This window comes from Aquarana catesbeiana, linkage group LG08 (assembly GCF_042186555.1).
Source record: "Aquarana catesbeiana isolate 2022-GZ linkage group LG08, ASM4218655v1, whole genome shotgun sequence".
NCBI lineage: Eukaryota > Metazoa > Chordata > Amphibia > Anura > Ranidae > Aquarana > Aquarana catesbeiana.
In genome coordinates, this window is record NC_133331.1 from 112246516 (window position 1) to 112262731 (window position 16216).

A 16216-nucleotide genomic window follows, 5' to 3' on the forward strand; every position below is an offset into this window, starting at 1 on the left:
GTAAATGTAACTGGCAGAGAAGGGGTTAAGACTAGGGAGCGATCAAAGGGTTAATTGTGTGTTCCCTCAGCGTACACTAACTGGGGGGGGGGGAGGTGGATAGGATTGACTAGGAGAAGAGACATATATATATATATATATATATATATATATATATATATATATATATATATATATATTTTTATATATTGTTTTTCCTACTTAGTAGGAACAAACGATATGGCTCCTCTTCCCTGACAGCACAGGGATTTGTGTGTTTACACACACAAATCCCCTTGCTGGAGCTTGTGCACTTGATATTGCGTGGCCGGCAGTGATTGTGCCCACCGGCCACGCGCATCAGGTCGCTGGCGTGCATGGGCCCCCTGATGGCCGCTAAAGGAATGGACGTACCTATACAGGATTTCACCTAGGGGAGCCGATCTACCGCAGTATATCTGCGTGAGCCGGTCAGGAACCGGTTGAAACATGTAATTCCTTCTCAAAACAAATAGACCTTCAAGCTTAAACCTTTTTTACAGTATATGGACAATTTTGTTAACCACGTACAAACTTGGTAATTTAACCAAGACTTATTTTTAAATAATAAATTTAGAATGAATTTATGGTTCAACACATACTATAACTAATCCAATCATACTTTTGAAGTCAGCTTTGTTGAGATCTAACAAGCTATTTATCCCTTTGTTTAAAAGGGAGTAGAACTCATACTGCAGTTAGAATTCAACTCCCTCCCAAAACTGACACTACCAACATTGAATAATTTAGTTAAGCATATGCTCAAAACAACTTCAATTACCCAAAAGGTAAAAATACAAGATTAATATTTTACCATGGCTTAAGACTCTCTCTTTTTTTTTTTTTTTTTTTTTTGTTTTTGTTTTTGTTTTGAGACATATCAATTGGGTGTCCAAAGAATTTCTCTGACCCTCATTCCTACATTCTTCCGTACTCAAGATCTCAACATCCCCTCCACCTTCAAAACATACATTTCCTGCATAACCCTTATAGGGAAATATTGTAGTTTCCTTTACTCACAGTGGCCAAAGAGGGCAGTATTGTATAAAAAATTGACTTTAATTCCTGAATAACCTTTTGACTTGGGCTTAAGGAAAGCCATAAACTATAAGAACCAGACTTCCTGGCTCTTTCTGAAATATATAGTTATGAGACTATTTGGATAAGATCATTACCTTAACTTCTCGCAAACCTTGAAAGTGAAGTCATGGCACAAGAATCATCCCGATTATTCAAAATACAAGGATTATTACACCAGTATAGTTACTATAATCTAATCTAAAATTATAACTGGCCTACAAACATACTCTATTCACTATGATAAGATAAGGTATACATTTTTATGAATATCCAAACAATATATCATGATATATAAAAGAAAAATATGAACCAAAATGTAGGCAGCTTTGTTCAGTTAATCATGCCTATAACTACTCCAATATAATTTACTAATATATTGGTAATTATTGTTAATATGATTGTTTATGCAGTAAATAATACAATATGTTTCATATGGCCGTATTTGAATAAGCCCCCCCCCCCCCCTTTTTTTTTTTTTTTTTTTTTTTTTCCACTTTTCAACCACTTGCCGATCATCCGCCGTAGTTGTACTGTGGCAGAATGGCATGGCTGGGTGAAACAACGTTATGTAACGTCGCTTCACCCTGCGGCCACTAGGGGGAGTGCACGCGCCGCTGGAGGAGCGCACGTGCCGCCGGAGGCGCGCACACCCCATGCTCACCCACGGAGCCGATGCGAGTGCACGGCGGTCGCAATCACCGCCGGGCTCCCGCGATCGCTCGGTGCACACAGAGAACCAGGATCTGTGTGTGTAAACACACAGTTTCCCGTTCTCTGAGGGGAGAACAGACAGATCGTCTGTTCATACAGAGTATTAACAGTGATCTGTCATCTCCCCTGCATAGTCCCATCCCCCTTCAGTTAGAACACAGAATAGGACACACTTAACCCCTTCACTGCCCCTAGTGGTTAACCCCTTCACTGCCAGTGACATTTTTACGGTAATCAATACAATTTTATAGCACTGATTGCTGTAAAAATGCCAATGTTCCCCAAAATGTGTCAAAATTGTCCGACGTGTCCGCCATAATGTCGCAGTCCCGATTAAAAAAAAAACGCAGATCGCCGCCATTATTGGTAAAAAAAAAAAAAGAAAAATGCCATAAAACTATGCCCTATTTTGTAGACGCTATAACTTTTTGCGCAAACCAATCAATATTCGCTTGCAATTTTTTTTTTTTTTTTTCAAAAATATGTAGAAGAATACATATCAGCCTAAATTGAGGAAAAAAAATGTTTTTTTTTTTTTTTTTTATATATTTTTGAGGGATATTTATTATAGCAAAAAGTAAATAATGTGTTTTGTTTTTTTTGTTTTTTTTTGTTTTTTCAAAATTGTCATTCTTTTGTTTTGTTTACAGCGCAAAAAATAAGAACTGCAGAGGTGATCAAATACCTCCAAAAGAAAGCTCTATTGTGGGGAAAAAAGGATGTCAATTTTGTTTGGGTGCGACGTTGCACGGCCGCGCAATTGTCAGTTAAAGCGTCGTAGTGCCGAATCGCAAAAAGTGCTCTGGTCAGGAAGGGGGTAAAATCTTCCGGGGCTGAAGCAGTTAATTTTCGATCTAGGCTGATATGCAAGGAGCCTTAGAGTCTCTTACAAGCTCCACAAGCATGAACTTTAATTTAACCTCCAAACATTTTTTTTTTTAAACGATGGCTTCTGAGTTGTTCAAAAATATATATGATGCAAAGGCCTTAGGAATGAATTCTTTTTAACCCGAGTAGTCCTGACAACTCACAAAAAAAAAAAAAAAGGCACAGCGCTCAAGTGTGAACGGGGCGGCCTATATGCTAGTCTATTGTTTCTTAAAGTGGTTCTAAAGACTGAAGGTTTTTTTTTTTTTTTTTTTTTTTTTTTTTACCTTCCTGCATTCTATGCAGGAAGGTAAAAACCTCCTGTGTGCAGCAGAACCCCAGACCCCCCCCCCCCCAATACTTAGAAAAGAGAGTTGTGGCACTGGTCTGTATTCCCTTTTGTGACTGATGTAGTAAAATTCTGACCCTATTATAAACATGTGCAGTAAGAGATCTACTAATACGAGATCCAAATTGTGTTTTACTTAATATACACAGTGACCTACTAATAAGCAATATATAAACCATTCAAAATAAAGTGCAAATTCTGTACAAAATATGCAATATGGTGCAACTACAGAAAAATTGTGCAAAATAGCAAATAAAAGTGCTTAAAAAAATAACGTGCAGCGTGTTTAAGTATATAAATGAGTAAATGTCCAATCAAGCCCATAAATGCTCAAAAATGGAAAAAAAAAAGAACAAAAAGAGTCACTTGAACAAACACTTCAACAGACGAAGTTCCAAATGGCATTACGTGTCGCCCAGTACGAATCCACCAGCCACACTAAACTGACTCACCAGATGAAATGGCTGATCAAATTTATAGACCAGCAAATGTGCTCTGCAACACACTATATCTCCACCATCCAAGCGTTCGGTACATATCCTCACCAGTAGATCCAGGCATATTACGAATAGTCATGGAAGTATAAAAGAAGGTCTCCATAGCGTAAAACAGTTTTAAAATACTGCACTTTTTTATTAAAAATATGTCCAATCCATTCACATGGTTCTAGTGTCTCCCCGACACTAGGGCATTATCACTTGTAATGCTATCCCAACTGCTGGTCGCCTCCGGCCGCAATCACCAAGCTGCAAGTGCGAATCAGGCGTGTGTGATGATGTCAGTGTCCTTGCCCCCACTCTACGCATTTCGTCATACGGCGTCTTCACATTACTGGTTTAATACCATTGTTAATATAATTGGAGTAGCAGCGGTCAACACACACCCAGTTTTCCCTTTCCATTTATATCCACAGGTGCTGTATTAACTCCCCCACCCCCTCCCCCCAAATACTTACCTGAGCTCCCTCTCGATTCAGCGGTGTGCATGAGAGCATCGGCTAGCTAGGGCTCTCCCTCATTGGGTTAGACAGCAGTGGAGGGAGGCCCATTCAGGCCCAGCTGTACCAATTGCTCACTGTGTTCATCACTGAAGTATCGCTATACTAAGTTCACTATTCTTCAGTTTGTGAATGAACAGGAAGCCTCTGAGTGCTTGCTATTCATTCATTTGTACAACTGAGGCTGCAGAGAAAGGAACTGAATCCTCCCATTATTTCTCTGACTCTGAAGTAAGATATCAGGGGTCCAAAAAAAAATTATTTTAAAAATGAAAGGCTCGTTCACAGTGCTTTGTTGCCTGAAGAGCAGTCAGCATATAGATTGCTCTTCAGAGATCATTTTATCCCTGCATTAGCGTGCCGCAGCCGCATTCTAAAAAACGATTGTAGTGTATTTTTATGCCTCTGTCAAGCTATATGGGGCACCGTAATTTCGAACATCACCCCTGGCCACAGAAGTTCTGTAAATAACTCCATAAAGGCTACTTTCACACTGATGCGTTTTTACTGTTCCAAAAACACAATCCCTTCAAATCCTATGGGACTCTTCACATCACTGCACTGCGGGTGCAGAGTGATTTGAAAAGTGCTGCATCTTTGGTGCGGTTTTCAGATGCGCACACACCTAAAAGCAGCCGTTGAAATTACTAGAAAATGCATTAAACACAGGAAAAACACAGCAAAAACGCACCTGCGTTGCACTGGAAACGCATCAAAAATGCATATTTGCATTTGTTACATTTTAATAGAGCCGTGTGAAAGCGGCCAAACTAGTGCTGATGGTTGCCTTTGGCAAATTATGTTGCAAAGCAGGAAAAGCAAATATACTCACTGCTCTGACATCTGACCCATGCAGAGTCAGGAGGCTGCACAAATTGCCTAAGCACTGAGTATCGTACCCTTTGATCCAGAGCAGTTTTTTTTTTCATTTTTGCTTTGGGCCAACTGAAGCAGCTATAGCTTTGAAGAAGTTCACCTTTTTTTTTTTTTTTTCTAAATTCCAGCTCCCCTATGCACCAATATAGCATTCATGTACTTTTTTTGCAAAAATATCAATGCTTTCCATTAAATCTCTAGACCCTTACTTTTCTTGTGCTCATCCATGAATCCAGACGTTTCCATTAGGCCCCTTTCACACTGGGCGGTGGGGGCGCCGGCGGTAAAACAGCACTATTTTTAGCATCGCTTTACCGTCTTTTTAGCGGCGGTATTCGGGCCACTAGCATGGGCGGTTTTACCCCCCTGCCAATGACCGAGAAAGGGTTAAAAGTCGATGGTATAGCCGCGCTGCCCCATTAATTTCAATGGGCAGGAGCGGTATCTCATTAGCACACACCCTGCATCATCTACCCTCCCATTCCCAGGTGCACGTTTTTTAAATGAGATGCAATCCGTGATCACCCTTCTCACTAAATACACAATATACAATCGGATTGCATAGTGTATGGCCATCTTTATACAAGTACATAGGAGGGAGTGGACAGAAACACTCAGCTGTCAAGCCCCGTTCACAACTCTGCTTAGCGGGAACTCGCATTCCCACATACGTTTGGGGCGGGGGCATTTGAGCATTTTCACTCATCACACATAGGGCAGCTCATCCACCTGAATGGACTTCCCTACACACAGCAATCGCCCCAAAGAAGCTTCAGGACAATTTTTTTTAGAGTGGAGCTTGGTGCCTTTTTATACTGCAAACCTTTTTTTTTTTTGTGCAGTTTATTTCTGAAATGCAAGGAGACACACAGATGTGAATGGAGCCTCCTTGTTCTTGTTATAGACCAATTTCACTTTCAGGCCCCATTCATATCTAGTATAGTGGGAGTGCGTGTTTTGTGGCTCATTTTTCCTGTGACACTCATAGGTTACATGTGGCTTATGGGACATTTTGGCATTTTGTGGGTTGTGTGTTTGTTTTTTTCTTTGTGTTGTGTTTTTTTTTTTTTTACTGTGCGTTTTTGCAGCATTTGCCCCTCGTTTTTTCACATGGCAAAATGTGTGTTTGTTTCTGTGTTTTGGTGTACTGTTAACAATTCATGGCACTGAAAGCGCAACTAGTAATTTTAGGTGTATAAACATGGCCATACAATATACAATCTGGTTGTACAATCTCCTTTTAGATTTACCAAATTTATATAGTAGGAGGAAACCCCTATCTACTCAATCGCTCTGTATGTAATCAGGCAGGCCCTTACACTACATAGTTGATGGTAGATCTAAAGGACATTGTACAATTAGATTGTATGGTGAATGTTACAGAACCCAGGAGACCCTTCTGTTTTCAATACTGCAGCTCTATCCACATAGACTGTTCTCTCCTCTCTGATCTACTGCACACTTCAAAATGCCAAAAGAAAGATCGATGCAAGATTAAACTTAAAGGCTAAGTTTGCCTCTTCTTTTTTTTTTTTTTTTTTTTTTTTTTTTCCCTAACTTCCAGCTCCTCTATGTACCAATATAGCATTAATGTACTTATTTTGCAAAAATATCAAAGCTTTCCATTAATTCTACAGACACTTACTTCACTGTCTTCATGGATGTTTGTACAATCAGATTGTATATTGTATGGCCATGTTTATACACCTAAAATCACTAGTTGCACTTTCAATGCCATTAATTGTTAATGGCACACCAAACAGAAGCAAACACACATTTTGACATGTGAAAAAGAGGGGCAAATACTGAAAAACGCACAGTAAAAAACACACAACCCACAAAACGCAAAAATATCCCATTAACCACATGTAACCAACGGGCTGCCCTATGCGTGTCACAGGAAAAACGAGCCACAAAACATGCGCTCCCACTATACTAGATATGAATGGGGCCTGAAAGTGAAATTGTTGCGATAACAAGAACAATGAGGCTCCATTCACATCTGTGCATTTCCTTGCATTTCAAAAATGCGCTGCACCAAGTTCCACTCTAAGAAATAGTCCTGAAGCTTCTTTGGGGCGATTGCTGTGTGTAGGGAAGCCCATTCAGGTTGATGAGCTGCACTATGTGTGATGAGTGAAAATGCTTAAACACAGCCCCCACAAAAAAAACAAAACGCACGTGGGAATGCAAGTTCCCGCTATGCAGAGTTGTGAACGGGGCTTGACAGCTGAGTGTTTCTGTCCACTCGCTCCTATGTACTTGTATGAAGATGGCCATACATTATGCAGTCTGATTGTATATTGCTTATTTAGTGAGAAGGGTGATCACTGATTGATTGCATTTAATTTATAAAACATGTACCTGGGAGTGTGGATGATGCAGGGTGTGTGCTAATGAGATCAGCTGGTCAACTCCTTCCTGTGTCATGACCTCTAGTCTGTGAGGAAGAAAGACATTATTAATGGAAACGTCTGGATTCATGGATGAGCACAAGAAAAGTGTCTATAGATTTAATGGAAAGCGTAGATTTTTTTGCAAAAAAAGTACATGAATGTTATATTGGTGCATAGGGGAGCTGGAATTTAGAAAAAAAAGTGTACAAAGGTGAACGTACCCTTTTAATAAGGATAATGAAATACAGATGTGTGTTTGTTTTGTTTTTTAGGATAAACAAGGCTTTCTTTTCACAATGTTATCTTGCAAAAAATAATTTTATTTTCTGTGCAATATATAGACAAAAAGATGTAGCAAAAATTAAATAGTGTTTTTTTTTTGTTTGTTTTGTTTTTTTTTATTTTCAGAGACGGGTTAGACCCTTTTTTTTATTTCTGTCTGTCAACCTATTGGGAAGGTTGACTTGTTTTGTCTTGATTATTATTGACTATTACCACTGAGACATAGTGTCCCCAGAACCAAGGGTTAAGGAAAATCCCGTTCAGAGGACTGCTGTCTAAGAGAGGAATTCTCCATACTTTGAGAGATTTCCGCTAAGGCCCTGTTCACAACACACCTGAGAACCTCCGGCGGCACCCCGGTTGAGAAAGGCTGGTCTAGGGCTCCATTTACACCAATGCGTTTTTTCATGCTTTTTGCGGAAATGCAGGACATTTTTATAACATTGGTTCCTATGGAACACATTCACATCAATGCATTTTTGTGCCCCGGAAAGAGTCAGGGGCTTTTTTAAATGCAAAACAGTGTTTTTTGTTTTGTTTTTTTTGTTTTTTTTGTTAAATAGACTTCAATGGAAAAGCTGCAGAAAAGCATGTAGTGCGTTTTTTACCATAATTTGCAAAAAAAAAAACTGTTACATTTTAAAAACGAGTAGTAAGGCCTAGGTTTATGAAACAATAAAATATGGTGTAGGTACCATCATCCCGAGGTTGTATATTAGAGAGAGGTATGAAGGTGGAGACGTGACGGCAGTGCTGCTCATGCCTGTTCACACCTGCACCCCCATGATTTGAAAATTGGGACTATTACGGTACTTGATAAAATATTACAGTTACCACATTCTAAAAAATAAAAATATAAATTTTAATGATTGGACATATCAAAATACAACACATCGATATAACATATAGTCGTAAAAACAGGTACCACACTACATACAGCGAGGATAACCCGCAAATTTATACAGAGCATGTGTGTGGAATTTTAGTCTCGACCGGTTTCGCGGCAGGAAGCGCTTCTTCAGGAGAACGCTATAAAGTAATTTTAAAGTAGTTTAGCTGAATACATATATAAAGATTTACATACAAAAAAATGAAGCAGCAAACATAATAAATCACAGTTATAGTCAGAGATCAAAGTACATACATAGTAACATTAAGGACAAGCTCACCCGCTCGCACTGCTTCCGTGCGAGCGGGTGAGCTTGTCCTTAATGTTACTATGTATGTACTTTGATCTCTGACTATAACTGTGATTTATTATGTTTGCTGCTTCATTTTTTTTGTATGTAAATCTTTATATATGTATTCAGCTAAACTACTTTAAAATTACTTTATAGAGTTCTCCTGAAGAAGCGGTTCCTGCCGCGAAACCGGTCGAGACTAAAATTCCACACACATGCTCTGTATAAATTTGCGGGTTATCCTCGCTGTATGTAGTGTGGTACCTGTTTTTACGACTATATGTTATATCGATGTGTTGTATTTTGATATGTCCAATCATTAAAATTTATATTTTTATTTTTTAGAATGTGGTAACTGTAATATTTTATCAAGTACTGTAATAGTCCCAATTTTCAAATCACGGGGGTGCAGGTGTGAACAGGCATGAGCAGCACTGCCGTCACGTCTCCACCTTCATACCTCTCTCTAATATACATTTTAAAAATGCAAATCGTAATTAAAAACCACAGAAAGCACAAAACGATCAAAAGCAACATTCATAGATGTGAATCAAGCCTCATGGACACACACACGGGTAGATTTGCTAAAACTGATACACTCAGAATCTGGGGCAGCTGTCCATGGTAGCCAATCAGCTTCTAACCCCAGCTTGTTCAAATAAGCTTTGGCAATAAAACCTGGAAGCTGATTGGTTTCTATGCAGAAGTGAGCATGAGTTTGCACTCTCCAGCTTTAATAAATAAACCCCACTGAGCCAGCTCGGGAGTGAGCATGCACAAGTGCCCCATAGCACGTCGCTTGCTATAGGGAGCCAGGAGCGCCGGCAGAGGACCCCAGAAAAGATTGGGGCTGCTCGGTGCAAAACCATTGCACAGAGCAAGTATGACATGTTTGTTATTTAAAAATAAAAACGGAGCCTTTAGATTCACCTTAATCTGCACACGGATGGAATGGAGCAAAAGCAACAATTATGTTGTTACAATGTATTAGTGAAGCTTTCGATCACTGTTTAAATGTCGTATTCTTATCGAATTATTATCTTTTGAAACTCTTTTACATTAAAGCAGAGCTCCACCCAAAAGGGGGAGTTCCGCTTTAAGTACTCTTCCCCTGCCACATTTGGCATGCAATTTTTTTTTTGGGGGGGGGGAGCAGATATCTAGTTTTGACAGGTACCAGCTCCCACTTCTGCTCAGATCGCCTAGGCGCTCTGAATGGAAGTTCTCATCCCCCTTCCTCCCTGCAGTCTTCTGGGACATGTCACAGGTCTGCTGGACCATTCAGGAAGCGCAACGTGACTCGGTCATGAGCAGTGGGCACCCAGCTGTTAAGCCGCAAGCTGTCACAGCCGGGTGCCCACAGTTGAGATGCTGGCGCCGGTGAGAGAAGACAGGGAGAAGGGTGACTCAGGTGAGCACATCACTTGATCATGAGACAGGCGAGTGTGTATTTAATAAAAGTCATGAGCTACAGTTTTTGTAGCTGCTGCCTTTTAATAAACACAACAATGACTGGAGCTCCTCTTTTACATCAGTTTATTTTGGATACAATAATCCTTTCATTTGTTATTCAATATTGAAGAGAGAGGTCATTATAAATGCTACAGGTTATTAATTCTGACAGCTTGTTGTATTTACAAGATAACATAGCATATCTGTGGCCAAAATGTAAATTCAGAATTTCTATGCCGTACTTCAGTTATTTCTAGCCTGCACCTATCGTGCTGAACAATCTTGAGATTTGTAAACGTACTTTGCGAAGATCCATACTACTTACTTCCTTGAATTATGTGACATGTATTCACTGTGCCCTGTTAGTAGTCACTGCTGGGTCACAGACCTCACAGAGCCTGCCCTCTGAGGTGCTGAGAGGGGGAGTTTCAGGAGGTGGAGTCAGTTCATGAATCACAGCCTGCAGGCAGCAATGTACCATGGGATATGTAGTCCATAGAAACTGAAGGTAAACCGCAGAGAAGATGCTGCAAAATATGTAGGAAATCCAGGAAGTTGTGGAAAGTGAGGCTCAGCAGACAGGCAGAAGTCACAACATGAAAATGTCAAGAATAACTATTGTTTGTATTGTTATTACAACTCTACTCAACTCTAATGTCATAAAGTGAAAGTGTATACTGTGGCCATATATTTCCTTTAAAGGTTACAGCTGCATTGACACTATAATTCACTCACAGTTCTGACTTTTCCTTTGTCTTTTTTTTTTTTTTTCCTTTTTTGTTTCTTTCAGAATTCTCCTGCATTTTATTCAGCCCCAGCATGCTTCCTTTGCGTTGGACCATAATCTAAAGACTCAAGATTATATAGAGGAGCAGTTAAATCAGATGGATTTAGCAGAAGAGTCTCAAAGTTTAATAACAAATGTGAGTGAATTTGTACTGTTTACCTACTCCCTCTTAGATGGCCTGTGTAGGTGATTACATAATACTGTAAAATTTTCATACCTCATGGCACTGTACCACAATTCACACATTTTAGTATGTTGTGGTGCACAAGTGTAGGCTACATTATTATTATTTTTTTTCCATCCTGTGTTGTGGTGCCATTCAAAAGAAATGCAGTTACCACAAAGGGCTACTTTGAACAGGCCCCAACATCCAGCTTCACCAGCCAGCAGAAAAGCAGGACTACACAGTCTCCAGATTAATCAAAAAAATATACAAAGTATACAAATGTGTTGTGTGGGACAGCAATTGCGACATATTATATAGAAAAGGAAAAAAACAGCAATAGATTCTGCAACAGACACTGGATTGTGGGGAAAAAAAATCTAAACCTTTATTACAGCATACTATAATAAATTGATCACAAACAAAAAAATTAAAACCTTTTAAAAGACCTTTAGTTTCTATTGCAAATGGATAGCCGCCTCCCCTATTTGTGAAAATTTACTTCCCTCCCAAAGTATCAGCTGGATGCAAACATTACCTAAAGTAGGTTATATAAAGGAAAGCAGCCAGTAAGGACCTATCTTATCTTATCTTTTACTTATTTCCATAATTGCACTGTAATATGAATGCCAAACCCCTCCCAGTGTACACTGTGCTGGTTGTGTAATGATTAAAAAGGTTGCAATTTTTTTTTTTTTTTTTTTAATAAATGTGTTTTTTTATTTTATCAATTTTTTTAAAGTAGAAAAAATGAGATTCACAGTAATTGCCAAAAATAAAAGCCAAGTATCCTACAATGCATCTTGGGGGGGGGGGGGGGGTGAAGGCAATTCAAGCTATGTGGCATACACAGATAACAATCTATACATTAAATATGCAGTTGGTAAAGAGGACCAATCAAGTGCAAAGTAGAGCTGCATGATTCTGGCCAAAATGAGAATCACGATTTTTTTTTTGCTTAGAATAAAAAGATCACGATTCTTGCGACGTAAAATCTTTCACATTATACAAAGAAATAGGCTAACTTTACTTGTTAGTTTTGGTTTTTTTTTTGTTTTTTTTTTTAATTCATTAAAGTAATTTTTTCCCAAAAAAATAGCATTTGAAAGACCGCTGCACAAATACAGTGGTGTGACATAAAATGTTGCAACAACCACCATTTTATTCTCTAGGGTGCCTACTAAAAAAATATATATAATGTTTGGGGGTTCTAAGTAATTTTCTAGCAAAAAAAAAAAAATGATTTTAACTTGAAACCAACAAATGTCAGAAAAAGGTTTAGTGTTTATTAAATGGTTAAACTTTTTTCACTTGCACACGAAGTCTATTCCAGTGACAAATTGTTATAAAGTTTATACTTAAGTTCAACTGATAAAGAATGTTTTGATTCTTGGCAGACTGCCCGGTTCTTTCCTTCCTTTCTTTTGAGGGCTGTGGCTTCAGAAGAGCAGAGAGAGTTCTTTGCATAGAAAGAATCGGGAAACACTTTAGTCAAGATCGCGATAACGATTCTTGGCAATTAATCGTGCAGCTCTAGTGCAAAGTGCATCACGGTGAAAAAAATTTGATAAAGGTATATCAGTACAGTAAAGCAGTCTACAGTAGTAATCATATTAGAGGAGATGCATGCAGTATGCATATAGATTATATAAGCGGTTGACATAATTCAACAATACTTTTGCAATAGAACCCTGAAGAAGTAAAACATCAGATATAGGAGGGAGAGGGGGAAGAGTAAAGTTTGGGTAGAAAAAGAAAGGGAGGGGATGTGATTTTAACCGGGTTCCCTAACCGCTGTCCCAGACCTGAGCCTCCCTCGTCCACCATCCACACATAAAAATAGGCCGATGGAGAATGCTAATGTTGGCCATACATGGATCAAATTTCGATCCATGTATTGGCAGGATGATTGTACCCAAGTTGATGGACTTGAGTACAACCAGCCAGTCTGGTTTTTCTACATGCGATTTCTGCCAGCTGCTAGCCATAATCATTGTACTCTGCCACCTGGCGAGCCTGGCAGAGTACAATGACGGCTAGCAGCTGGCAATAATCGCATGTAGAAAAATCTCACAGGCTGGTTGTACCTAAGTCACTACCGCCCCCACCCCAAGTTGGCAGAATACAATAGCACTGTGGGAGATTCCCCCATCAACACAGAATGATGTGATGAAAGCAAAGAAAATTGATTCCTCTATGGCTAGCCTAACAGTGTTTTTTATAGTATGCCACAGTTCACAAACCTTTATTATGTTTGTCAACAGATTTGCTGGTTGCTTTAAGGTATTCCATACTTTTGACATCCTGCAACCTAGTATGAAGCTCCGTCGGAGAGGAAAAGGTTCAACTTGCTTCCATTTGAGGGTCTCAATAAGGATATACATCCTCAGTAGTTTAGATGTTTTAGAAAAATCAGGAGGAGATAAACCTAATAGGTATGTTCTAGGTGTGAATGGGATGCAGCAGTCTAAAAGCTGGTGGATAAGCATATGGACAGCTGCCAGGGGACAATACGAATAGACAAGTTGAGTTGTTCCAAGGTTTTCCTTGCAACTCCAGAACCTATAGTCAGCAAAGGGATATATGGTGCATTACCTATCCAGAGTGTAATGCCAGTGGAAAAGTATTTTGTATTGATTCTCTTTGTACAGTATTTCACAAAAGGGAGTACACCCCTTACTTTTTTGTAAACATTTTATTAAATCTTTTCATGTGATGACACTTTGCTACAATGTAAAGTAGTGAGTGTACAGCTTGTATAACAGTGTAAATTTGTTGTCCCCTCAAAATAACTCATGACACAGCCATTAATGTCTAAACCGCTGGCAACAAAAGTGAGTACACCCCTAAGTGGAAATGTACAAATTGGGCCCAATTAGCCATTTTCCCTTTCTGGTGTCATGTGACTCGTTAGTGTTACAAGGTCTCAGGTGTGAATGGGGAGCAGGTGTGTTAACTTTTGTTATTGCTCTCACTCCTCATACTGGTCACTGGAGGAATACAAAGACAAGTGTGTCTTGCCTACAGCCAAGCATGGTGGTGGGAGTGTCATGGTCTGGGGCTGCATGAGTGCTGCCGGCACTGGGGAGCTACAGTTCATTGAGGGAAACATACAGCCTTTTAGTTTTGTGCAGTGATACAGGCTCATCTCCTGTACTGACAATGCCTAGTCTGATTTCACTGCATTCTGTGAGCTTCTCATAGTGTTCATTAGAAGCAGCAGCAAGCCCACCTTATAACCTGGCTGGAGGACATTCAGCATCATCTTACGCTTTCCTCTCTAGCCTGATGGTCCTGGCCTGCCCCTTTTATTCATAGGATTCCTGTTCCTACAGACTTGCATCCCACCTATCAAGGCATTTTGATGTCTCTACAGCTGTTTCCCTAAAGCCAGACCACTGCTTGCACTTGCTGAAGAGTCTTGAGGACCCGAGGAGTACTGAGACAGAGTGCTGTGATGTTTTTTTTGTGCCGTGAAATGTCTTTAGCATGTTGATGGGGGTAAGGGGAGGGGGAGCAGGGAAGGCAAAATAAAAGCTGGGCAAATTTCAACTTTTGTTGCATTCTGATATGTACTGTGTTTTATTATTTTTAGGTTATGAGTGAAGATCTTTTATCGGAAAGAATACAAGAAGAGGGACAAATTGATACAAAAAGTACTCTGGCACTGAACACTTTCACAATGCCAACTGATACAGAGTTCAAAGAGAAGTGGTTTAAAAAAATTCAGACGTTGCTTTTGGTCCATTGTTAAAAATGGTTGTATTTGTTCTCATATTACATGTACTCATATAAACAGGACTCTGTATCGCTGGGAATCAGCTCTCTGAGATCAGCTTTAGTACCCAGCTCTTGTCAATCCTGCGTCCAGCATTTTTGCTTGCCTGTAGTGAACTATGTGGTCCATGCTGCTGAGTTTTTTGCTTTGTGAGGCTCTCTAAGGTAAAAGTTACAAGATTTGCCTAGTCATATTTAAAGCAAACAAAAACAAATGAAAAATTCCAATACATAGTGCTATCATGCCCCATAGTTTTTTGGAGCTCTGGAGCTAGGATTTGTTGACCCTTTCTATTTAATATATAAAATTGACACTTTAGTGATTACTGACATTGGGGTTGATTTACTAAAGCTGAAGAGTGCAAAATCTGGTGCAGCTGTGCATAGAAACCAATCAGCTTCCAGATTTATTTTGTCAAAGCTTAATTGAACAAACTAAAGTTAGAAGCTGATTGGCTTCCATGTACAGCTGCACCAGATTTTGCGCTCTCCAGTTTTAGTAAATCAACCCCATTTGTCTTGAGGACGTTGATTTAAAAAAAAAAAAAAGAGTACAGCTAGTTTCTGGTCAGTGTAATTTTAGTCAACCTATGGACATTCACGTATTTCCATATCTTAGCAAGTTGTAAATGAGCATTAAATCAAATTGTCACTGATCTCTGTAGCTGCAGAAACAAGCTATTCTCAGTTAACAGCAGAAGTCCTTATTAAAGCCAACTAAGCTCATTATCATGAGCTCATGTACAGCAGTTGTGGGAGGAGAGAGCATGGTGAGCTGAGCTGCCAACTTGGATAACTTCACAACTTTGAAGATGAATAGTCCCACAGTGCTTGCAGCTACAGAGGTCAGTACTTGTTAAAAATCTGCAAATACTTAAATGTCCGTAGCCAAGCTATAGATAATTTTTTAAGCCCAGCTCCACTCAAAACATTTTATTTAGTTTTAGATAGCATGCAAAACACCTAGAAAGTTTATCAAGTTTTTTTTTGCTGTCTGTGTGCCTGTATGTAGCAGAAGACATTAGATTTTTTTATAAAAGATTTTATTGGATATTTTATAGCAGAAAGTAAAAAATATTGTTTATTTTTCAAAATTATCTGTCTTTTTTTCATTTATAGCACGAAAAATAAAAAACCCAGTGGTGATCAAATACCACCAAAAGAAAGCTCTATTTGTGTGAAAAAAATGATATAAATTTAATTTGGGTACAGCGTTGCACGGCCACGCAATTGTCAGTTAAAGTAACGCAGTGCCAAAAAGTGGCCTGGTCATGGTGGGG

General features: G+C 39.2%; 1 protein-coding gene across 1 annotated transcript in view; it reads left to right on the forward strand.

Moving 5' to 3' along the window:
* LG08H8orf76 (linkage group 08 C8orf76 homolog) overlaps positions 1-15968 on the forward strand; it is a 42197-nt gene extending 26229 nt beyond the window's left edge. The window contains exons 5-6 of the mRNA XM_073596324.1: positions 11000-11132; positions 14755-15968. Of these exons, the coding sequence (XP_073452425.1) occupies positions 11000-11132; positions 14755-14913 (292 nt within the window). The 3' untranslated portion in view covers positions 14914-15968. The remainder of the gene's footprint in view (positions 1-10999; positions 11133-14754) is intronic.
* Positions 15969-16216: the final 248 nt, after the last annotated feature.